General features: G+C 39.1%; 1 protein-coding gene across 4 annotated transcripts in view; it reads left to right on the plus strand.

Annotated features, from left to right (window-relative positions):
• The window catches only part of DPP6 (dipeptidyl peptidase like 6), a 560,201-nt gene that overhangs the window by 489,914 nt on the left and 46,571 nt on the right, over positions 1-23,716 (plus strand). For all 4 annotated transcript variants that reach the window (XM_030488693.1, XM_030488709.1, XM_030488690.2 and 1 more), the window contains exons 9-12: positions 12,249-12,403; positions 13,009-13,106; positions 17,595-17,718; positions 18,597-18,635. In XM_030488693.1, coding sequence (XP_030344553.1) covers positions 12,249-12,403; positions 13,009-13,106; positions 17,595-17,718; positions 18,597-18,635 — 416 coding nt within the window. The remainder of the gene's footprint in view (positions 1-12,248; positions 12,404-13,008; positions 13,107-17,594; positions 17,719-18,596; positions 18,636-23,716) is intronic.

Here is a 23,716-nt window from a genome sequence, read left to right on the forward strand (position 1 = left end):
CAGGCAATTAGTCAACCAGGTGCTGGTGTTTACAGCAGTATATCATGGTTGCTTTTTCAGTTCGTGAGCACAGATCTGCAAAACAGAAACCAGATATCCTGTTAGCACTCCTTAAAGAAATGCTCTTCACACTGAAAACTAATAAAAATCTGTGTAATCCTGATGTAACCATGGTTTGAGTATTTTCAAATATTGGTGGAATCTGCTAAGCCTGATGAAGAGGAAACCTCATACCTAACGTGTCAGCAATGTAATTGGGGTTTATAGCTGCAGACTGGAGCACACAATCTTCAGGGGCTGGAGTGAATGACAGAGAAACAGTACTCTGAAGAAGCTTGAAGAGTAAATCACAGCTTCCCTCTCAGATGGATGTTCCCACACGCAGCAGTAGGGCACAATACCCACCTCAGGGACTGCCACAGACATGCGTCATCAGTGGGAAGGGATGTTTAGCCAGCCCCGAGCTGCTGTGTTTTCCAGGGGGAAAGTTACCATGGGAAGATGAAAGGCATCCAAGGAAGCCTTAGAAATAAAGGGCAATATGTGTTAAAATTATCATCTCTGAGTGTATCCCATTCCAAATACTTCAGGAATAACATGACTTAGAGAATTCCTGGCCTGGCTGTGCCTAGTGCTGCACAAATACTCCCGAAAACCAGACCCAGTCCCCAGACTTCTTCAGAGAATAATGAGCTGCCGGTCATCCTTGATCTCAACACAGGAGTGCTGGTAACATCATGGATGTCATGGTAAAAAAATACTGGTGGAAAAAGAAGATGCTATAATGAGTCTTTTTTTATATGGGAATTGTCCTTGATACTAAGTAGGAAGTGTTTAAGGGTAGAGCAGGCTGTGAGGGCCGTGGAAATGAAGATTAGTCTATGCTAGATATTGTAAGCTGTTAGGTAGATAAAAATGGAGCCATCTCCATCCTGCCAATAAATGCAACAGATAAAGAGGGGAAAAGGAAGGGTATTTTTTTTCCAAAGCCACCCTTAATCAGCAAAAAACAGCAGACAAAATTATCTTCAGTAGATGGGGATTTGTCAGGTATTGGTTACATTTATTATCTGGTAGGTTATAAGCTTTATTTTAATTTCCGGTATTAGCCTGCTACATCTTAAGGAACAATACGAGCTGGATCTAGTGTGTGTCATTTATAACTCTGTGCATGTCATTTATATGGTAATGGGGGAGTTTCCCCTCATCCCCAGTGATTTCTGCAGAATTCTACATGCTGGTTCTCAGCATATTTAGCTTATTCCAGTGTAAATTAAAATGCACATTCATGATCTTTGAACAAAGTGGGCAAGGATAATTAGTAATTTCATACTGTTCTGTACAGCGCAATTCAAAGTAATACTTATAATTTGCAGTTAATTAATCAGGGTGGGTTTTTTCCCTTAAAATTCTTAATTGCCTATGATATTAATTTTTAATAAGTTTTTTCCTACCAGTTTTAGATCTAATTATGCAGACAATTTCTTTTTGCTGTTACCGATGGCTCTGTGTGTGTGTGTGTTTATGTGTACATTTCTATGCATTTTGGTAATTTTTTTCTGCAATTTTTATGTGCTGGTTTATGCATGGGGGTTTTGTCAGCTGAAATTAAAATGTTGAAAATAATGGAATCAATGTACAACTATGAAAAACAAGATGCAGCAGGGAATAGAAAACTCAAATCAATACAACAAAAAAAAAAAAAAAAAATCTAAATCTCTGGAATTCTATTGCCAGTATGAATAGTTACCCTCATCTGGTATCTAATTCACTATCCAATTAAAACTCTCATTAGAAGAGTCTAATTCTTGTAGCTTTAAAGTGAAACTAGCAGTCGTTAGAGATGTAAACTTTTGACTCTCCAAGGAAATTAGAATGGTCATAAATTGAAAAATAAAAATAGCGAATATAGACATGTGTAGGGGTAGTGCCTGTGACGAGAAATGTGTCATGGACCAGACCTTCACTGGGCAATGCACTGAGTAGCAGGTACCCTCTTGAAAGCAAGAGATGGGTGATACCACCTTGCTCACCCTAGCAGTGCCCTTGGAGGCCTTCATACAAATGTGAATGGAAAGTACTCACAATAGCTTTATTTCCACCTCCTAAAGGTGTTTCCCTAATTTGTCTGTCTTTGTCTGGGCATGTGCTTATTCCCTTAGTATAAAGGGCTTCTAAGTGTTAGGGGCAGAAATGTTGTTTGCTGCAAACTGATTTATGCTTTGCCAGCATTTCCCTGCTGGGCATTCTGCATATGTAAAACATGGTGTTTTATTTACTACCTCACTTACTTATGGGAGTTTCTGAGCTGTGGATCTCAATCAGAGTTACACAGACTTGGTGCCCTTGCCCTAGGTGCAGGGTACTACATGGCTTTCCCTCTTGTCATATTGTAGCTAAAGATGTCACCTGTACCCAAAGCATCTCTAAGTATCTTCTGGGCATTAGTGGGGTTTAGACTGAGGTCTGCAGCTCCCCGGTAGTTCCGAGAGGTCCAAGGAAGGTGACTATGCAAGCTTTTGCCAGTAGATTTAGAATTACTATGCAGTAGTAGTCCACAGCTCAAAAATATTGAAAATAAATATTTCCTGGGGGTAGAAATGAAAGAGATTTTGATAGGTGAACACTGTACTACAGCTATGTTTGTCTCTTCTGTGTACTTACCTTAGACTTGCGCTTAGGAAAAACATAATTTCTGTTCAACATGCAAGTGCCACCACTCTGATAAACAGTCAAACCACACTGATCCATCAGTGGCATAACCTCGTTACATGCCATTGGCTTCATTAATAATATATGTTTTTGTTATTTAATAAGAGTATTTTTTCTAAAATATTGCCATAAGCTGATTTGAGTCCTGTTTTTATCCTGCTCTCTTTTTTATTATTCCTGGGCAACTCTATTGATCTCTGATTATTCAGTACTGTAAAATCAAATTCATCCTCTGAGTCATTATTGAGCTAAGTCTCTTTATTAGCCAGATCCTGAATCACTGTTCAGGTTGAAACCTCTGTGAATATTGCCATAGTAGGGCAATATAAACTCTGAGTGGGTTTTTAATAGCTGTTCAATGACTGTAGCAGTTTAAACTGGATAAGAAATTTAGAGCTAAACTTAATTCAGCCAATGTGCTACAGTTCCCATTTTATAAAGTAGTGCTGTATTTTGCAATATTAACTGACATTTAGTAACACTCCTGCTAGGTGACTAGCAGGTCTGCTCAGGGTGAATAAATCATGCAAGTGATTCACTTGAATGACAGCTTGCGCAAGTGCTGATAAAAGTCCATGGGGTTGAAGCATCAAGTTCTTTAATAGCGATGTCAGGCTGTTCAGTCTTCTTATCTCTCATATTTCTTTATGAAACATTAAAAGAGATTGCTTTTGGGCACTTGTGTTCTTGAACTATTGCAATCATCTAATGAATTTTTGATAGTCAAATTCAGAGGGGTTTGTGATCACTAACTTTCTTGATATGTCTGTAGCTACTGAAATGGATCCCCAGTGTCAACGTTGGCTGTCCATCTTCCTCCTATCAATCATAAACCTCACAGATTAGTTGGGAAGAACCTGTAACTTTTAATTTAAAGGAAAGGTGAAGTGGAAGCTACTTGAGCAGGTTTGAATAGAGTAATATGCAGCACATAATGAAAGCCTTGATTTGTCTCACTGCATTGCACAGATAAGCAAATTGTGTTTCCAGCCATAGCAACCAGTTAGGCAGCAAGGGGTGGGGGAGGAAGAAAAAGAAAAAGAAAGAAAACAAAAAAAGGAGAGAGAAAAAAAAAAAGGGGGATTTGCCTATAAGAAACCCTGCTGCATCCGGTCAGTGGGGCAACATGAATTCTGCCTTGTCTAGGTCCTTATCGGCTGAAAGGGTATGACACGACCTTGCAATGAACATTTACCCACAGCAAATAAGCTCCAGTGCAGATGACTCAGAAGACTTTTCCCAGGCATAGCTTCTACAGATTTAGTGCCTCTAACTAACAGGCTTTCATGGAGAGCTGACAACAGGCTGTGGGTTTGTTTATGCCAGGCGATGGAAAAATACGTTCTTATTATGCCTTCATGGCATACATCAGTGTGCTGCTGCGGACGGGTTTTCTAGATACATTTGCTCTTTGGAGTGAGTGAGAAACAGGAATATATGATGATCTGATCTCTAAGTAATATTTCTACTTTCATAATTCAGTCCCTGTTTCCGTTATTATATCTGGACATCCTGACAGATCACAGACTTGCCTGTTTTGATGAAATGTCTACATGCCCGTCTACCCAGGATGGCCCAAGAGGTTTTTACTATGGCTGAGACTGATTCACACCACCAAAGGAGGAAACCTGCTAATTGTTAGGAGCTATTGTGAGAGTTAATCATTAATGCTTCAGAAAGCAAAAATCTAAGGATTGCTAGGGGTGGTGCACAGAGGAGAAAAAGCCAGAAGCACAAAAAAGGAAACTTCTGAAGAGAACAGAAGGAGGGTGTGGAGTTGTTCTGCCATGTTTGTCCAACGAGAACAGTGTTTATTGCAAAAAAGCTCCTGAAATACTGATGTGCCCTCAGGATAGTGTGGCATTTTGTCTGATGTCTGGTAACCCTGCCTACCAGCTGTGGCTGCTCTGGAGGGAGTCCCAGACCTGGGGAGCTGGAAGGCCTGTGGGAGACACAGGGTCGATGGGAGATCCAAGGGACAGCTCCTCTCCATGGGTTTTTCCATCTCAAGTGGGGTTTGTACAGCTGAGTACGCACAGTTTGTTGGGATGTGAAGATGGCCTGGAGGAGCTCCTAGCCTCTCTGGCTATTTCCAAATAGCTGAATTCTTCTCTTAATTGTGCGAATCCACCTGTACTTCTCAGTTGACAACACACACTTAGGTGCGTCTGTTTTGTTAGGTTTGGTTGTTTGGGTTTTGTTTTTGTTTTTTCAACAAATCTATGTGTATGAATGAGGAAGACTTTAAACAATAGTGATTTCTTAGTTACTATAGCCTGAGCCTGGCCTCCTGCATATATTCTGGTAGGAGCTGCAGAAATATACCTGAGGAGGGAATCAGGCCCATAATCAATACCACCAGCATTTTGAAGCCCTCAAGCACTCAGACAGCAAAGAAGGTCTGGCAGCTACTTGTCAATAACCTTGTAATCAACACCCCAATGCCCTGACTCATACAACAACTACAGGATCCTTTAGTGTTTGAAACACAAAAAATAAGGAGAATCAATGGACTGCGGAAAAAGAGAAAACAAACAAACAAAACAAAAGGAAAAATAACAGAAATACCCTACTAGCATTAGTAGGTAGTTGGGAGTATGGATAAGGAGCCCAGGTTGAAGTGATCAGGATTTGGCCATGATGTCTGGCAGAGCTGCCTCTGATGTTCACACTCTTACTCTGTTGGATGATGTTTGCTCTTCATTGCTGTGTCATTCCCTCAGGGGTCCTTGTCAGGTATTAGAGAGGATCCACTGGTGACATGTCTTCCACTGGAGCATGGCAGCTCGTGGTGGTGTTACACAGAACCACCTTCATCTCGCAGAAAGAAAGGTGGACCATAGCCCATTTGCCTTCAGATTTTGTGGGCTTTGCCTGTTTGCCAAGCTTGTGTTTGGCTTAGGCTGTGCAACAGCTCTGGGGCCCATATAGAAGATATGAAGGCAAGACGCAACCTTGTTGACCATGCAGAACACATGAAGAGTCCCATAGGGTTGTCCTCAGCACCCAGCATGAACCACCCAACTGAAATGAGCTTCTCTCCAGGTCCTCGGCATCTGGGCACAGCAAGGCAGAAAGCCCTTGCTAAGCCTTCACCCACTGTCTCAGTACAATGTTCTGCAGGAGCAAGGGTTTTCAAGACCGAGTGAGCAGAAAACACATGCTCAAGCAATTAAACCACATGACTAACGGGCAATTAATGACATTTGCAGCCTACACCTTCCTTGTGCTTAAGGAGATGCTGATCTCCTAGCTGGGTTCCTTTCCCCGAGATGAGGGGCTGCCACATTCCTGCAACTGCCAGATAATGGGAGCCTCTTGCCTGTGTCTCTTCAGCTCCATGCTTGCGTAATGCTGCTGCCATCAGGTGGTGAGTTTCTTGGATCAAGAGTTTGATGTCTAAAACGTGCTTTCTAAAGCAAGTCCTCAATACCACCATGAAAGCAAGTAGTATTTTATTCTTCATGAGCTTGTTGCCTGTCAGTGGTGGAGACTACTGTGTTTTGAGTTAGGAATAAAGGGTCAGTGGGGTGAGCATTGCAGCTCAGGTTTTCTTAAGGATCTTTTGGACGATGGCCCAAGCACCTTGAGAATGGTTGTTGTCTGCATACAGGGACTGTGAGACAATTTTTTTTCTACAAAAGGTTGTTGAATTGTTTAGTGGCCCTGAAAAATTGTGGGTTTTTCCACCTGACTCAATTAGACAACTGTGAAATAGGATTAATTGCACAGAAATCAATAATGCTTCAGGGCTGTTGCTGACATCAGCATAAAATAATGTCAACACAGGAAAATATGGATTGGATATAGTAATATAAAGCAGCTTTATACTGTTTGCACACACATAACTACTTTTACACCCATTTTATACCTATTACAATGACTTAATGGAAGTTGGTATAGATCCACACTACAACAACTCAGAAAAATTTGCTTGCGTGTGTATGAAAGATGGCACGGTGGCCTTCTAAAGCCTTCCCTGAAACACATGTCAGTGGAGGCCAATATGAACAATGATTTTTCCCTAACTGGGTAAAAATACTTGCTTTCAAACTATACAATAGTAATCAGTTTGGACGTGTGGTTGGTGCTTTGAAATGATCTAGTAATTGATTTTAAAACAGATGGCAGCTGTCAAATAAGCATTTGTATTTATTTGATGTTTTTATGAGAACCCTGGGGGTTTTGCTGTCTCAGAAGTCTTTGTTTTCTCCTTTCCTAGACCCCCTTTCTGTTCTCTGATCTCTCTTCCTCTCATGTTCTTTTGATGCTTTCTACTGACAAATTCTTTTGAGCTTTCTTTCCTAATGTAAGCCATGGCCTTTATGCTAGGCTTTAATTTCATTTTGTTTAAAATTCCTTTTTATTAACAGTTTTAATAAAGTGGCAAAATGTCTTCAGCACACCAAATACTTACTGATCTGAGCATCAGCAACAATACATTGCACAAACAAAACCAGTGATTATGCTTCCTGGAATTGCTGCACTTTACCACATCTGCAAGAATTAACATAGAAAGGGAAGTTCCCTCTGTCAGACAAAATCTTGCATAATACTTTATGTAAAAATTAAAATATTCAGAAATCAATGGGTCTGTTGACAGAAAACTAGATATGTTTATGTGTATGTGTGTGTGCACATCTTTATTCAAAGGAGAATCGAACTGTTTATTATCTGTCTTTGTCCTCTGTGAGTACAACATTCATAATACTGTTTCGATTTCCTACCGAAGAAGAAAATGTAATGTCTGGAACAAGACAAGAATTTTTATTGTATAAAAGAAATTGATTTATTTAATAGCTAAAGCCTGCTAAGTACCTCTACCCATGCACCCTTATTTTGACGTCTTGAGATGCAGAAAGCCTCTACTTTTCTAGATGCAGTTAAAAAACCCTTCCTGCTCAGTCTCCAACCTCCTCCACTGTTATAAATGAAAGTTACTTTTTTGAAGTCAATGGCATTGCAGTTGTTAACTGCTGCACATTGGTATAACATGACAGGCTTCATCAAGGGTAAACACACCATTCAGATTTCCAGAAGATCTTTTGTTTACCTGCAGTACAGATCTGTGAGTAATTTTTTCTTGGAAGAGAAAAGGTCAGTTTCTTTGCATTCATTGTAATATATTTCCCGGGCCTTCGTATTAGAAGATGTTAGCAGTTAAAAATTGAAAAGCTCTTAGGAGCAGCCTTTCACTGACTTGCTCACTCCTGTAAGAAGGGCTTTATGTGCCATGACCAGCAGAGCTGCGTTCGTCTGACTTCCACTGCGCTCCAACAAGGGGGGGCAGCATGGACACATGGCACGGGCACATCTGGAGGATGGCTGTGGAGTGACAGGATCCTGCCTTGCACAGAGCAGAAGCATGGGGGCAGCTAAAGGCAAGTGGCTGATCAGGGTGGTTTCTTCAGCTGTTCTCATTGTACATGGGAACTGGGGTATTGATGCTTGTAATATGCATAGCTTCAGCGAGTAAGTTATACACTAGTACAGCTATATGCCTCTGTTGAATACATGTTCATGTTGAATACATGTATTCAACAAAAATATTGAATACATTTTTTCACTTGAGAATTATTTCTTTATTCCTTTTTCTCAGTTTTTCCCTGACATAATTTTTTTTGTGGCAGAGGTTTTTTTTTTTTTTTTTTTTTTCTTTTGTTGTTGTTGTTTTGTTTTGGGTTTTTTGGCATAATTCACAGATATGACTCAGGGTGGACAAAGGCTGCAGAACTAGACTTTTAGAAATGTATGAAGAAACACCCATGGCCACTGCATTTAGATGCACTCGTTAACAAAGAGGAGCTCTGCCTAGAACCTAGAACTCTGTGCAAGCTTGGGCAGTGGATTTGTTATGGAAATGTCTGTAGAGATTACAGGTTATGGGTCATAACTTTAAAACCATGTGTGTATATTTCCAAACTTGGTGATATGACAAGTTTTATCCAGACTCTGCTGGTTGCCACTGAGGTTGCAGAAAATAAAGCCCTCATGCTTTTCCCTGCTTTGGTTCTGTAAAAGAAGGCAGAGGTCTGGATGCACTTCAGTGGGACTGTTCAGTGCTTAGGCAGAAAATAAAAACTGTTTGATTTCTATGGCTAAACCTCTGCCAAAGGTGCTGTATCAGTATCAAAAGGAATAGCAAAATCCACTTGTGAAGATTGGGGTGGACATCGCCCATGGAGGAAGGAGCCAGATCATTTTTTGAAATCCCTTCCAGCCCTATTTCCTGTGATTCCTTGAGAAGTTTGTTACCTAATGTAAGATACAAGTCTGCTATTTCATTGCTCTTACAAGTACTGCTAGCATTAACTCAAAGTTTGCAACAAGCAAATGCTTCCTTTCCTTTTATACATGTGCTGGGCTACTTTTGGATAAACACACTTAATAAAAACGTCCATCCAATCTCTGATCCACTGTACAGTCCATCCAGATATTGTCCTTATGGTATCATGGCCAAATGCTACACCTAAACCCAGACTCATCACTTCTTGTTACTTGGCAGCTGAGAACTGCAGCAAGGGACTTCTTCTTTTCTGCTTCCTGTCACTGAGTATAATCTGACCTAGGACTTCAAATGCTCCTGAGGGTCTGTTAGCTTAGAAGACTCTTTGTTCCAAACAGCTTTGAAATGGTCATTTAATTACATGTTATTCAGATAGAATGGAGATTAAAATGTACATCCTGTAACACTCCTTGAGCATCAAAATTTCACTGGATTGCCAGCTGGCTAATACATGTCCCCACCAAAGAGTCACTACTTACAAACAAGGTCATCCAGCTGTTTCGGAGAGGTTTGATATTAAATGTGGTAACGTGGAATAAGCACTGATTTGCCTCAGACACCATGCTTTAACCCAGCCACCAAGTCTAAGGAGTCCTTTCTCAGTTAAAGAACTGCACACTTCATTCTCACTATTTCTAGGGTTTGTGTGCCCCAGTGTGGTGGCTGGCAAGCAAAGATGTGGAGAAGGAGCACAAAGTCACCAGCAACTAACTGAGAAGAATTTCTGCAGCTCAGCCACAGCATCACTACATCATGTAGCACTCAGCAACTGCAAGCTTTGAGGAAAAGAGCTAAATTTTTGATCAATTATTGCTTTATACTCTTAGCAAGGCGGTTATGAGGTATATGCGGAGTGGAGGGTTGGTCTTTAAGGAGAACCTGGTTTCTCATATACGAGAGATAGGGTCTGAACTAACTTCAGAAAGACCCAGAAGTATTGAATGCAATTGATTTTCTGAGCATGTGGTGAATGAAAGTGCAAGAAATGAAGTGTCCCCAAGAAGAGTTTGTCTGCAAATTATGTTTTAGTTTCCGCTGAAACTTTCTGGTACTAATGCATTTTGTAGTTTATAAAAATGTTCTCTGTAAAGCTAACTCATTTCTCTAATAGTGGCAAGGTCCTGGCTTTGTTTCAAGGCAAAGGTTCACACAATTAAACCTTATTAACAGAGGACTACAAAACCTGCACTAAAACCTTTCGTGGCATGTGACCTTCAACAGAACTGCTTCATTAAGTCTGAGATCCTGGAGAAAATGTTTGCTGAATAAAGTCGTTCCTAATTAATGTTAAAATGTCAAGGATTCATCTGCCATCCATTTTTACTCCTTTTCTTTTATGCTTTTAATTATCTCTTTAATGAGGAACCAGTCTGAAAGTCAAAAGCGGCATCTTTCAGATGTACATACAACAGGTACAACAATGCCATAAGGCAAATTTGCCAGAAGTGCTTTCCCATGTAATAATTGCAACTTCCTAAATGTCTTTCCGAAACCTTACTTACATGTTGCCATTCAGTATTGATTCATTAATTTTGTATTTGTAGCAATCATAGCTATTGAGGATGATTTTCCCTTGCACCCTTTCTAATGGTACCTTAAGTTTTATCTCAAGCCATATGCAAGCCCGGATTAACAAAGTTGTTCATTTTCTCCATGATGAATATAATTGCCTGTCTATTTTCCAAGGATTGCTCATCCAAGATTTTTTTAAAAGAATTAAAACAGTCTTTGGTGAGTTTCTACTCTTCAGACCAGAGCAATATTCTGGTTTGATTGAGGGCTCATCATAGGGTGGTGTCCAAACATTCTGGGTCTGAAATCTAAAAATCCTAATTTTTCCAATGACCAGTGATAACAGCAGACATTGGAGCTCTTTGGACTTCTGTAGCAGGACTTCATGGCAAAGGCTTAGAAACACTCTGCAGCCTCTTTAATTCTTATTCTCAAATTAAAGTAATAGGACCTGTCTTCCTGCCCATCAATCTGTACAGCATATGCAAGCCCTTCTGCTATGGTTTAAATAGGAATGACTCATGTGATATTAAGCCTCTTAATGAAAATGGATTACATTATTGCCTTGCAAAAAATAGGAGGTTTAAAAAGCCAAGTTAGTGTCTTCCAAATGTCAGTAACTGGAGACACTTTGGACAAAGAGTAAATTTTAGAGCTTTGCTGGGTATCTATAAGCTGAAGTCATCTTCACAATGAAGGATATTAAATTATATGGAAAACATATTAGAAATTAGAAGTTCTTTGGATATATGCTTGATAAGAATTAGGTTCTGGCAGTCTACAAAATGATTTCTTATGATGGCAATCTTGTTTTGTCTTTACGTACTTGAACTCTGACATGTTTGTAGTCATGTCATAGAATCATAGAATAGTTAGTTAGGGTTGGAAAGGACCTTAAGATCATCTTTCTGAGTAGCTTTTCAACAGCAACTGTATTATTCCAATCACAAAAAATATCTGTAATCCGAAAATTCAGTGGCAAAGAGTACCAGTTTCTAACCTTGGCAACTCACGGAAAAGTTGTTTGCAAAAGGGATTTTAAAAATGAAATAGGGATAAAAGTCAAGATGGCATCCAAGCCACAGACTCTAAAGCCTGGTATCTAGTAAATTGTTTCCAAGTTCCAGCATTTCATAACTTACAGAAAATTGCTATTTTTGTTTATTCCCAACTGGCAACAGAGCTTAGGAAGATTTAAATTGTAGCGGAAGCATTTTTATCTAACTATAAACCGTTGATATGTGCCTAGTATGACTTCGTGAAGTCCTTATGAAGGCAAACTAAATCTCAGTCATTACAGTTCTCCGTTAGCACCAGGGGAGCCTTGGTTATGTTGCCATCACGCAGGTAGGAACCCAAGACTGCCAACACATGCACAAATACATGTTCACATATAACCTATGTGATAGGATACATATTCCTATGTACAGGACACACTGTAGGAGTAGCAGGGACTTTTGTACTGTCATGAATGTGTGTACTAATACGAATAATCTGATGTTTCTTGAGCAAAGTAATTATGCTTTATAACCTTATATTCAGAGTAATTGTTATCAATTGTGTTCATTTGTGTATATGAAGTAATTTAATGAGTATTTTCAATTGATATTCCTGTGGCATCCTCCACATGCTGTGATTAGACTGGGATTTCCATATCTACAGTTTCATTTATTACTAACTAGTAATTTACGTCTAATAGCCTTTTTTTCTGTTCTCGCCTTTTTTTTTTCTTAATTAGAGGAGATCTTAAAGACTCATATTGCTCATTGGTGGTCTCCTGATGGCACCAGGTTAGCGTATGCAACAATTAATGCCTCCAGAGTCCCCACTATGGAGATCCCGGTATACACTGGCAGCCTTTACCCTACTGTTAAAACGTATCATTATCCAAAGGTAAGGGAAAATAAAATAAATAGTCCTCTCTCTCAGTATTGATACACTGCTGCTGCTACTGTTGTAATTCTCTATTATAAGACAGTACAGGAGTGTGCCATGCTGCAGTAACTTCTTCTGGGTCTCTTGGTTCATGTACTGATTACCTAAGACCTCACATGGTGTTCCAAATTGAACCATAATTTAATAGGAAAGATATCTACATACATGCAGGTTTTGTGGAAAGTAACAAATGATTCACTAAGGGATGCCCTTTCCTACAGTACAAAATGAGTCAGTATTTTATTATATTTACCATCACCCTGTTAAACAACCTTTTATCAAAAGGTACATAAAATAGTGGTATTTCCAATCACTGAGAAAATTAGCATTTTTTACCAAGGCTAAAGGTGTCCTGAGTAAAATTACCTCTTGGTTGTGCCTGCCAAGCTTTCCTCATGTCCATGCCACATCACTACAGTTGCAGTTTCCTTGTGAACAACTGCAGCAATCCAGTGTGTAACCCCATACAATGGAATGCATTTTATAATCCATGGAGATATAACAAATCAAAACCATTCAGTGTTGTATAAGATATGATAATTTATTCTTATTTTAAAATCCAGGCTGGAATGGAAAATCCAACTATTTCTTTGCATGTGATTGGTCTGAATGGACCTACCCATGACCTGGAGATGACTCCCCCAGACGATCAGAGAATGAGGTAGGTGCTTTCTCACCTTGGGATGTTGGACCTCAGTTCTCTTGTGGTTCTAAATCAGACTCTGTCTCTTTTCAAGATCATTTTACAGTACTTTTCTCTGCCACTACCAAAGAGTTTTATTTTGTGTACATCTGTTTCAAATTTTTCAGATTAGTTTTCTTTTTACATGTATCTTATAGGACATTATTAGTTTTTCACTTGAAATCTCTGTGACCCAGACTGACTGCAGAATAGGGTTATTTTTAGAGAACTTGGCAGAATGTCCCCAAATCCATAAAAACATGTTCATTTCACATGTAATCACAGGCATTGTAGAAGGGATATTGTCTGCAGCCTGTGTGAAAGACCATGAGGCAGAAACAGGGCAGACCTACAACACAGCAGACGTGAGCTCACTGCTTCATGATGCGAACATGGGAATGAAACCAGGTGGACATTCTGCAAATATATTGCCCAATCTTCATTAAAAATAAAAAGGAAAGATGTTTGCTGTTTTTAGAGCAAGTGTATGTTAGAAGTTGGTCTGCAATTCAGCCAACTACTTAGAAACCCATTTCTAATGAAGTAAGCACTTAAGTCTGCATTCAGCAAGAGATTAAAAGTTTGGCTTGGAATTCAGCATGTGGTGAAAGCTTGAGCTACATTGATGTTTACATTGTGTGTGTTTGTTACATTGTGTTTTACATTTATTTTTACATTTACATTGAGCTACATTTACCTTGTTCAGGAGAGAAGCAGCTTTAGATCATAGAACCATTACAGTGGGAGTTGTCTTTCTTTGCGGGGAAAGCTAGTGTCAGCCTCAGAACATATTTTCACTGAATAACTCTAAAATACTCCAAATCCATTTATGCAACAAAAGATGTATGACCTGTGACCAAACCAAATGGGCATAAATGCACTTGCCTTTCAAAAATTCAACTTCAGATCTGTATATAGCAGGCAGCAATTCAGCATCACAGTATCCCAATCACAGTGTCAGAACTGCAGCTCCTGGACAATATCATTTTTCTGTTGCTAGCTTACTCTGTAAACAGAGAGACTCAGAAACATTTTAATTATAGTAATAACTTCAGACTGCAGGAACCAAGTGTTGTTAATAAATTTGTTCTATTGGTTATGGGTGGCTGTAATTTATTTAGTTGCAATCAATATTGTAAAATGATATGAAATATATCATCGTTAATTAGTCTCTGTATATTTCATCAAAACTATGGCAATTGCCATCCCTAGGGCATGATATAAGTGATGCTGCTAGAGCAATAGGGGTGCATTTTCATTATGCATATGTTTTCTGAAATGAGAGGATTAGTGTGATAACATTTCATTAAAATAGACAAGAGGGATGTACTGTACAGTTAGTTACAGAAGGGAGTTTCAAAGAAGCAGGGGAAGCTGGTGATAAGGATCTTCAAGCAGAACAGTCCTATCTGAAGCATTTCAATGTGTTCGATCTGTTCACACAGATGATGTATGGACAGAGCAGTACTCCTTGGTGTTCTTTTCATCTGGAGCAAAGTGGTTCAGTACAATTAATAAAGCTGAGAATAAAGTGGAGATATGCCAGGGTCTTTTTTCCTTTCAGAATTGAAGGAAGTCAGAAGTTTTCTACAGGTTTGGAATATTTTTCAGTTTAAAAAAAAAAAAAAAAGCAAAGCTGATGATGAGAAAACATATTTTGGGGGAAAATTTACAATTTTGATTTTTCCTTTTGAAAATCTTTCTTTCTCAGCATTTTTACCACATTTTGTCCAATGCCATGCTTTTTTGTAAGAAATAGAAAGTGAAGGCAAGAGGTAGAAATTTGGAGGGGGGGGGAGGGTTGGAGGGGAGAGGAAGAGATGAGATATATTATAACATTTAATGCCTGACAAGCATTTTTTACTTGTGTGCAAACCATTGCACTCCAAGAGTTACATCAGCAAGTTCTCAGAATTGGACCATGATCCAACTTTTTTCTCACATCGTATTTGCATCCCAGGTGGAAAATTAAAGAAAAAGGTTATCTCCCCTGAGTGCAGAAATTGGCATTGGTCCTTGCATGGGTCATGAACAGATTAATAATGGAGAAACTCAGACAATGTGAGTCTGGACCAGAAGCAGGAGCCAGCGGTATCCCAGGGACCGCAGGCTGGGCTGCTGCTTGTCACTTGGCCATGTAATATATCACTGTCTATTCTTTGTGCTGTTTATGGCTTTATTGCTGTTGTCATACTTTAAGTATTCATACTGTAGACTCATGCCTGATATTTTAGATTCATACCTCCAGAAATCAGCCAAGTGAAATTAGGGTATAAATAATGGTGCTGAAAAATAACCAGTCTCAGATGATTGCAAATCCAAACACCAACATCTTTACTGAGATTGGGAAATAGATTGTACAGCCCAATGTAACTGCACCCCTCCTGAAGGGGCTCAGACGAGTTGTGCTTTTCCTTTTGGAGGGCATAACCCACTTTGATGTGGATGTCTACAAATAAAGTGGTCAGGTGCCTGCTGGTCTAGATTTTGCTCTATGGAAAGAAATCGGTTCTCCTTACATCAGCTCCATATAAAATCTGGGACAGGACAGGCGAAGAGGGCTTGGGAAATGCACTGGCTCCCCATTTCTCTCCGCTGGCTGCTCAGCCAGTGCAATCACACCTTATTGTCTTATTCTCTTCTGCAAAATGGGAAACATAAAACTTGTTTGTCCTACAGAAGAGGTGTAAAGTGAATTAAAGATTCCACACTAGTGTGAGACTACAATAAGAACTATAAAAGTATCTGCAGTTGTCTGCTGGCTAGGGTATCCATGGGCTTGATGGCTGGGAGAGGCTTCAGAGAGAAGTTGAGACTTCATGCCCATCTCTGGGGTGGTAGGGAATTTAATGTTTGACCTAAAATAATCATTAAAAGTTCCTGAGAAAGAACTGTGGCTCCTGTGCTCAAACAGCAAGAGGGATGTAAAAATTGAGTATATGTCCTTCAAACTTTAAATTGAATTTACGGAAAAAAGGCTTCAAGCCACAATATATACTAAATTCACATTGCTTTTCTGGGGAGACTGAATCTGCTCAGTTAATTTTGGAGAGAAAGAAGAGACAGTTATACAGTTTAATTTTGCTTTGTTGGGGCTTTTTTTTTTCCTCTTAGGGCTTATGCTGTTACTGATAAAGAGTAAAATTACAGTCTTATTTCAGGCTGAAAATTTCAGATTGCTGTTGTCTCACCTGGAAGTATCCTTCCTTCCAGTGCAGTGGATGCAATCATTGAGGTCTTTTGTTGTTTTTCCCCAGCTATATTCAGGCACTAAACACTACTGAAAACTACAAAATCAATTTCCAACTTGTTATTTTGCTAGACAAATGGGCCTTTGTTGCTTTTGCCCTTTCTCTTCAGTATATGTAGGAGTGCTTGCCAGAACATAAAGTACTCTCCAGTGACACAGCACATTAATTCCAATGAGACCAACAATTCCTTATACATATTTTATAGCAAACAAATGAACTAATAAATTTTTTATAGACTGTATGCTGTGAAAAGTCATATTATAATTTAAGGATGTCTTTGGCCCACTTTGCCCAGCAGTATCTTATAACATCACCAACTTTGTCAGCTCAGCCAGAGTTTTACCCTACAGATAAAGTGGTGAAGCTCTGAATTGCTGCAGAGGTGAACATCTGCGAGTACCTCTACATACTGGTTCTGAGGAGGTGACCATCCATGTGTTTACTCATGATTTTGTATTTTGCAGCTCAGCCCAGCCTAAGTGGTTCCATTGCTCACTATAGCTCAGAACTTTTCCTAAAGATATTGATTACAGGACTGTGCAGCCCACACTGGTGATTTTTTCCAAGTATTATCACAACTTTAATATGTCCAGCAGTAGAGGATGGTACAGGGAGAGTGGGATGGTGGATTTGCTGATGCAAACTGTCTTATCTCTGTTGACGTCTTTATGGCAAGACACGTATCTGCTTTACAGAAACCCTGTGTTTCTCTAAACTATATCCTTCTTGCTATTTTCCTTTCAATATAACACTCATGGATATTTTGGTGTGTAGTAGGCATATTTAGAGGCCATTAACTCTTCATAAGCATAAAGAATCCAACCTTGGCAGTGATGGATCTGAGTCAGCCGGTTAGTGTGTTCAGAATGGAAATTGTTTGCAGTTTCTTTTCCACCTGTGCATAAATTTGTAGCTCCAGGCATTTCAATGCTTCTTGGAAGATGGAATAGCTTGAAAGATTCTTTATCTCTGCATTCGTCTCTTCTTTGAAAATGACTTTCAGAAGTGGCAGATAAAACACCTGCACAGCCCTAAAAATGTCATTTTTAAGGCTTGAAATCCATACATAAGGCAGCCTAGAGATATCAAGATGTAACGTTCTTAATAACTAGATATTGCTCCTGGACCATTTGCCTGCAGCAGCCTCTGACTGCTCTGCCATGTTTCAATTCATTAGGATGTCGCTATTGTGATTTATGTATGCCTGTGTTTGCAGGGACTACTACATAACCATGGTGAAATGGGCAACCAGCACCAAGGTGGCAGTAAACTGGCTGAACAGGGCCCAGAACGTGTCTATCCTGACACTGTGCGACGCCACCACGGGAGTCTGCACGAAGGTAGGAGAGATGAGCCAAATGATGACTTGCCATCAGTTGTCATAACCTGCGCAAGGAGAAAGTGCTTTCGATTATTTTACCTGGCAACAAGTCAGCTGACATACATCTGTTTAGGCAGACACAGAATATAAACAGTGTCTGCAATGTTTACTTTTTGCTGTTGTTCTTGCACCTTCTATGAAGCCAGGAACACTTTGTTTGTGTGTGTAAGAGAGTGATTACTTGTCTTGAAATAACTGTATACATGCACAAGCACACACACACATCAACTTGTAACCTGAATATCTTTGTAACCTGAATATCTTTGCATCATTCTAGTTTAACAGGATTATATATATCTAATGGCATTAAACATGGTTCATGCTTATCTACCTACATTTTAGTTATAGTTAATTAATCCCTTCTATAAATGCACTAATGTAAATGGTGTATTGATATAACCTGTGTAAGTAGTAGCAGATACTATCATTTAAACTGGCATAGGTGTTTCCACAGCAGAAAATCGTTCTTATATATCAATCCCTTGAAAAAATGATGCAATACTGTGCATAAAGCACCATGCAGAGTCTTTTCTTAACAACTTTCATTTCAAACTTAATTTATTTCTTAACAAGCTTTATTTCTTTGGGGTATAATTTATCTTGTGGATATATATGTTTTGTTTGTCTGAGTAAAATGATTTCTTGAATGTGTGCATGCTTATTCATGAGGGAAGAGAGACAAGGAGAGCAAGCAGCCATTGGATTACACTCCTGAAGAACATATTTAAAGTTTCTTTGTATTTTTGAACAATTTTTCAGATTCTATTCAACTGCTTCCTGTACTGACAAGCAAAATATAATATATGAGATGGTATTAATGATCTTTTTCTGTTTCAGAAACATGAAGATGAAAGTGAAGGCTGGCTGCACAGACAGGTAATACTGATCTTCTCTTTGTGATCAAATTTTTGGTAGGTTTTTTGTTTCATTGTTTTTCCCCATAGAGAAAAAACAGACCTGAGAAAGATCCTCGAAAGATGGCATGATCTGTTATAGAAAAGAATTTCTCAGTAATTAGCGAGTTCTTATTAAAGATGCCATCTTCGCTGGTAGATCCCATGGTTCTTAGCCTGCAATTTACTTGGATTTAAAAGAGATGAAAAAGCTGATGCTGGTGCAAATTCACCCACTGACAGTATCTGTGTAAGACTCATCAACCTCAGAGTTAGACCTACATACCCTGCTTTGAGACTAATGATTTTTAACAGTATGGCATTTCTTCTCTGATCTTCTAGGCAGGAAGGAACTCTGTTATTGGAAGATTAAAGAAGATTAAAGGTCATTTTACCAAGACAGCCTATGTCCGTTCAGAGACAAAATCATGTAGATAGGACTTTTAAGTCACTTAATCTAAATTTGACATTTTTTTCTATGTTACTCTGCAGCTATTTGCAGATGTAAGAAAGGTGAAAAATGAAATTAAATTGTCGATGAGGCAGTTAAAACAACAAGAGCTGATGTCAAGCACGGAATGGGGAGAAACTGCCTGATGGAGTTTAATATCCTGTTTTACCATACAACTGTGCCATGTAATTCTTCTGACACTGTAACTTGTACATAATACTATTACTTTGTATGGCTATGTGCTGCCATCCCCCAAATGAAATAAAACAAAAATGAAAATAAATGCTAAAAAAACCCCCCGATATAGAAAACAGGATAGAAAATTTAAACCCACAAGAAGTTTTGATTTATGGGATTTATCTATTCTTTTTCCTTTTTTTTTTTTTTTTTTGATAAAGGGTTTGTTTTGTTGGTAAGGTGTGTTTGGTTGTTGGGGTTTTGTTTTTGTCTATATAAAACACATAGATTTCCAGCATGTAAATCTCTGGAGGATCATTTATAACACTTCCCCAGGAGTCAGTTTGTGAAGTGACCTCAGATTTGATTGAGCTGTTCTTGAGAGAGAAGCTGCTGATACCAATCCAGCCACAACTCTGAACTGTTTTTCATGGGATATATGTATGCCAGACAGGGAGTAGCATGTCAGATAAAGATCTTGTACTATTTTTTTCCAAGTCCAGAATTAAAACATTTCACATTTTTGTCACAGCTTGTTCAGAAGATCCAAGAACCTGTAGAAACTGCAGTGCATCAGTTCACAGCAAGAACAATGATCTTCTCTGTTCCAGTGGCTGTCCTACAGCAGTGGGCTATGTCAGATCCAGATAAAAATTGATTTTACAGAGGAAATAGATTTTGTGCTCCAAGAATTTCAAATGATCTTTTATTGTTATACTCAAGAATACAGTAAAACTACTGCCGAAGTATTCTTTGTGTTCATAAAGACAGTGTTGGCTTGAGTAGAAAACAAAAGCTGAAAAGACAAGCGAAGTCAAAAAAAAGTGAAATTGCCCATATATTGTATCTTTAAAAAAACCCAAACAACCGAACTTCACAGGCTTCATTTATTTTATAAATCCAAGGATAGTTTTAATCTTTTCACCACTATTTACTGAGGCCTCCATTAGTGCAGTATACTGGAACCTGTGTTTTTACACTGCTGTGATTCTCTAGTCATTTGCCTACTACATGGACAGGCATTGGAAGATGGTGTTTTGTCCTGAATAGCTGCAGTAAATGATGTGCCAGTCTTTAATAGGCCTGCTCCAGGGAAATGTAGTTTGTTTTACTGCATCTGCCAACAGCATGTACCTAGTTTGAGTTTAGAGAAGGATGTTCATTACAGCCAAATGAGTAAGACATCTCAGTACTAAACTAAGATAACATTTGCTATGGACTTTGGAGATATTTGATAGTATTCTTCAAAAGCTTTTGTAAGAGTCTGAAGAATTATAGAGCTCTTTCACCTGTATTTCTGACAACAAAATTACTTTAAATTTTAGTTTTGACTGAATATATGATTGCTAAAATAATTGTATTTTCTGTAGTTACCTTTTCCTCTATGTCACATTAATCTAGATAACTGGAAAGTTATTTTCCTGGCATGTGCATCTGACTATGAGAATGATGTGAAAATGCTCAGTGCTAATGCGAGTCCCCTAACCTCTTTAAGGAGGAGAAGAATTGCACGTTATGCAGCTACTGAAGGAGCTCAGAAGTGTGACTCAGCTCAGGATGAAGACTCCTTGGTTGAGACATTTTAGTCTCATTTAGGTATATGCCTGTGAGTCGGGTGCCCAGTTCCCCTCTGTAGACAGCCAATATGGTGAGCGGTGGTCCCACGATCAATGAACCTTGACCATGATTTAGCCCCCCCTGAAGAAGACACCCACTGCCTACTTGGCCAGCTTATTCTGTCTGCTCCATTGGCCAGACTTCCTTTTGAGAAGTACCCCAATTTCAAATCAATAGGACCAAGGAATCTAACTGTTTGCCTTGTTCTTTAAAATACTTATTCAAAGTACTCCATACATCTGGTTTGAAAAGTATACAGGAGCTTTGCTTTTTTTCTTGGGAATTGAAGTGCATCTGGTCTTCCTGGAGTAGGGGCAAACTTCACAGTAAGCTGGGAGCAGGAGATGAGGAGAGAAAAACATCAGTATCAAAAGATACTTACCAGGGACATAAAGTAGTCTCCAAGGATGACAGGGTTGACTTTTTTCAGCTGTCTGAAATACTGGGAGTTCTGAGATAGGGCATTTGAATTTGAATGTCATTGTTGTTGTAGTTTGGTAACTCAGTGACATTTAATCATCTGTGTATGGAAGGTCATAGAAAATGATCTCATCTTCCCTTCTGGGCTTAAGTCCGTGCGTGAATTTTGTTCAAGTCCAAAATCTTCGGAGAGCCTCTCTCCAACACAGGCAAAGAGAAATACTGTTGTCACTGTTTGTGCAGCTGAAAAATAGGATAAATTACTCAAAATGTAATGAGAAATAGACAGTATTTATACAGGTTTTGCTAGAAAGTATCTGTCACTCTTTGTCAGATGATATGGCCAGTGTTTTCAAACCTTTTGCTCAAGTAAGAACAGGCACATTCACCAAAACTGCCTGGGGATTTTGGAAGTTTTTACTGCTTTTATTTATATATTTTCTTGTGCTCTTCTGAGCACAAGAGCCAGACTGAACTTTACTCATATTTTTGCTTAAATATACAAATTCTTTGAAACAGTAATGATATCTGTAAACAGTTTCGTTTTACTTTTTGTGAAGAAGCCATTTTCCAATAGTACCAGTGATGGCCATATACAGACAATGCGTCAGCAAGGGAGAAATAAGACTATTTCTGAGCACCTGCTGAAGATGAGCTTTACTGGCATTTTAATTGGTTTATTATTTAATTGTGAATGTGGCCTGAACAAATTTAATTATAAACCAGGATGCAATTCTAACTCCACCAAAGGCTGTAGGCTTTGACATTGGCATTGGCAGGATGAGGAGATTGCCACAAAATTGTTTAGAGACATATAACCTCCAAAACTGCCTGCATGGGCTAGGTGGCCTCCTCTGATAACAATTCCTTTGGGTTGCATTTTTCTTTCCAGTCCTCCTATTTCCCTAGTGTTTCAGATCATGTCAGTCTGAAAGTAAAGACTTCTGCTCTGTCAGAAGGTTGAGATGTTGAAAACCTCACACCGTTTTTCTTTTACAACTCCCTTGCCTTAATCCTGACAGCATGATAACCCAGTAATAATTCTTATATGTAGATAATAGATGGTATGAAATGAGATTTTTAAAATAAAAACAGAGTTTAGAGAACCTTACAAGTAAGATTGACTTTTTCACCCTGTAAAGCCCTTTAGTCATAGAACAATCCCATAACTGACCTAATGTTGCCCAAAAGACAAAGGATGCAGTAGAAATTGGACCCAAAACACCATAATTCAAATATCCAAATTAATCTGCCAGAGCTAACAAAGCAGCTTCTGGCTACAGAAGCTTTGGTGCATAAATGAAGAATTCTGATTTCATCCAGTGGAGGGTGATGAAATCCAGAGGCATGGGCTCCTCTCCAGATGATGACCTTGTATTTTGGTGCAGGTGGCCTGAATTCAGAGATGGCCAATGGCGTGGTGCACCCAACCATAGATGAGCATTGTGATGGGGATGCTCAGCATTGCCCCAGGGACTGAGTGTGGCAGGGAATGGAAAGAGATCTTTCCCCTGTGCCTGAAAGAGGAGGTGACTTCATTGTCACGGTAAAGCTGATGTGCATTTTTAACTTTCTTGAATGTCAACAAAGTGTTTACCAAAATGTAACAAGTTGGAAGTATTCATGTCCCACACCTGTTTATCAGAGCTGTGGCCCTGTGACAAAGTATTGGGACATTTCCGTGAAAGAATAAATGCCTACAGAGCAAAATCATTAATTCTGGGGTCTTTAGGATTGGGTTATTCAAATTAATTAGTTTTCTTTTTAAAACTTGAGGACGAACCAGAAAAAACATAATTCTCGTGGAGTTATAATTCTCAGTCAATAATCAAACAAAAATTCAAATAATCTGCTTTCCCACTGATTTCCATGAGGAAATATGTGGAGTCCAACTAAAAGCATGTGAAGCCCTGTAATCTAGAAGAGAAGGAGGCAGGGAGCATGTTGAACCATGAGAGCACAGACAGACGAGTTTGAAGCTGCAACCCGCAGTCCTGCAGTATGAGGAGTCTTGGACCCATGTTAGTGTGTGAGTGGTTTAGGAGGTGCTGTACTTACAGGTCCATATGGTTTTCACACATTCCAGCTGACCATAAAGTGGGTGATTTCTCTTTCTAATGTTTGTCCCACTGCACATTTGATCATGCACGTCCTCAGGGTCAGAGGCACTTGTGCACTACCCACCATCCTGCATGCACCTTATCTTCTTTCACCAGAGGAGTCTTCCTCAGGTGGCTGCAGATCTGGTGATGCTCAGTGATCTCTTGCCAAACACAATTGAATACACTCCACCTTTTTAAAAAAAAAATTATTATTCCTTACTCCAGGACTTCATGTCCCTCTTTAAGACCTACAGAAGTTCAGACTGCGTTTAGTGTTGTCCCCTCATTCATCCTTAT

The sequence above is a fragment of the Strigops habroptila genome, chromosome 1 (genome assembly GCF_004027225.2).
Source record: "Strigops habroptila isolate Jane chromosome 1, bStrHab1.2.pri, whole genome shotgun sequence".
NCBI lineage: Eukaryota > Metazoa > Chordata > Aves > Psittaciformes > Psittacidae > Strigops > Strigops habroptila.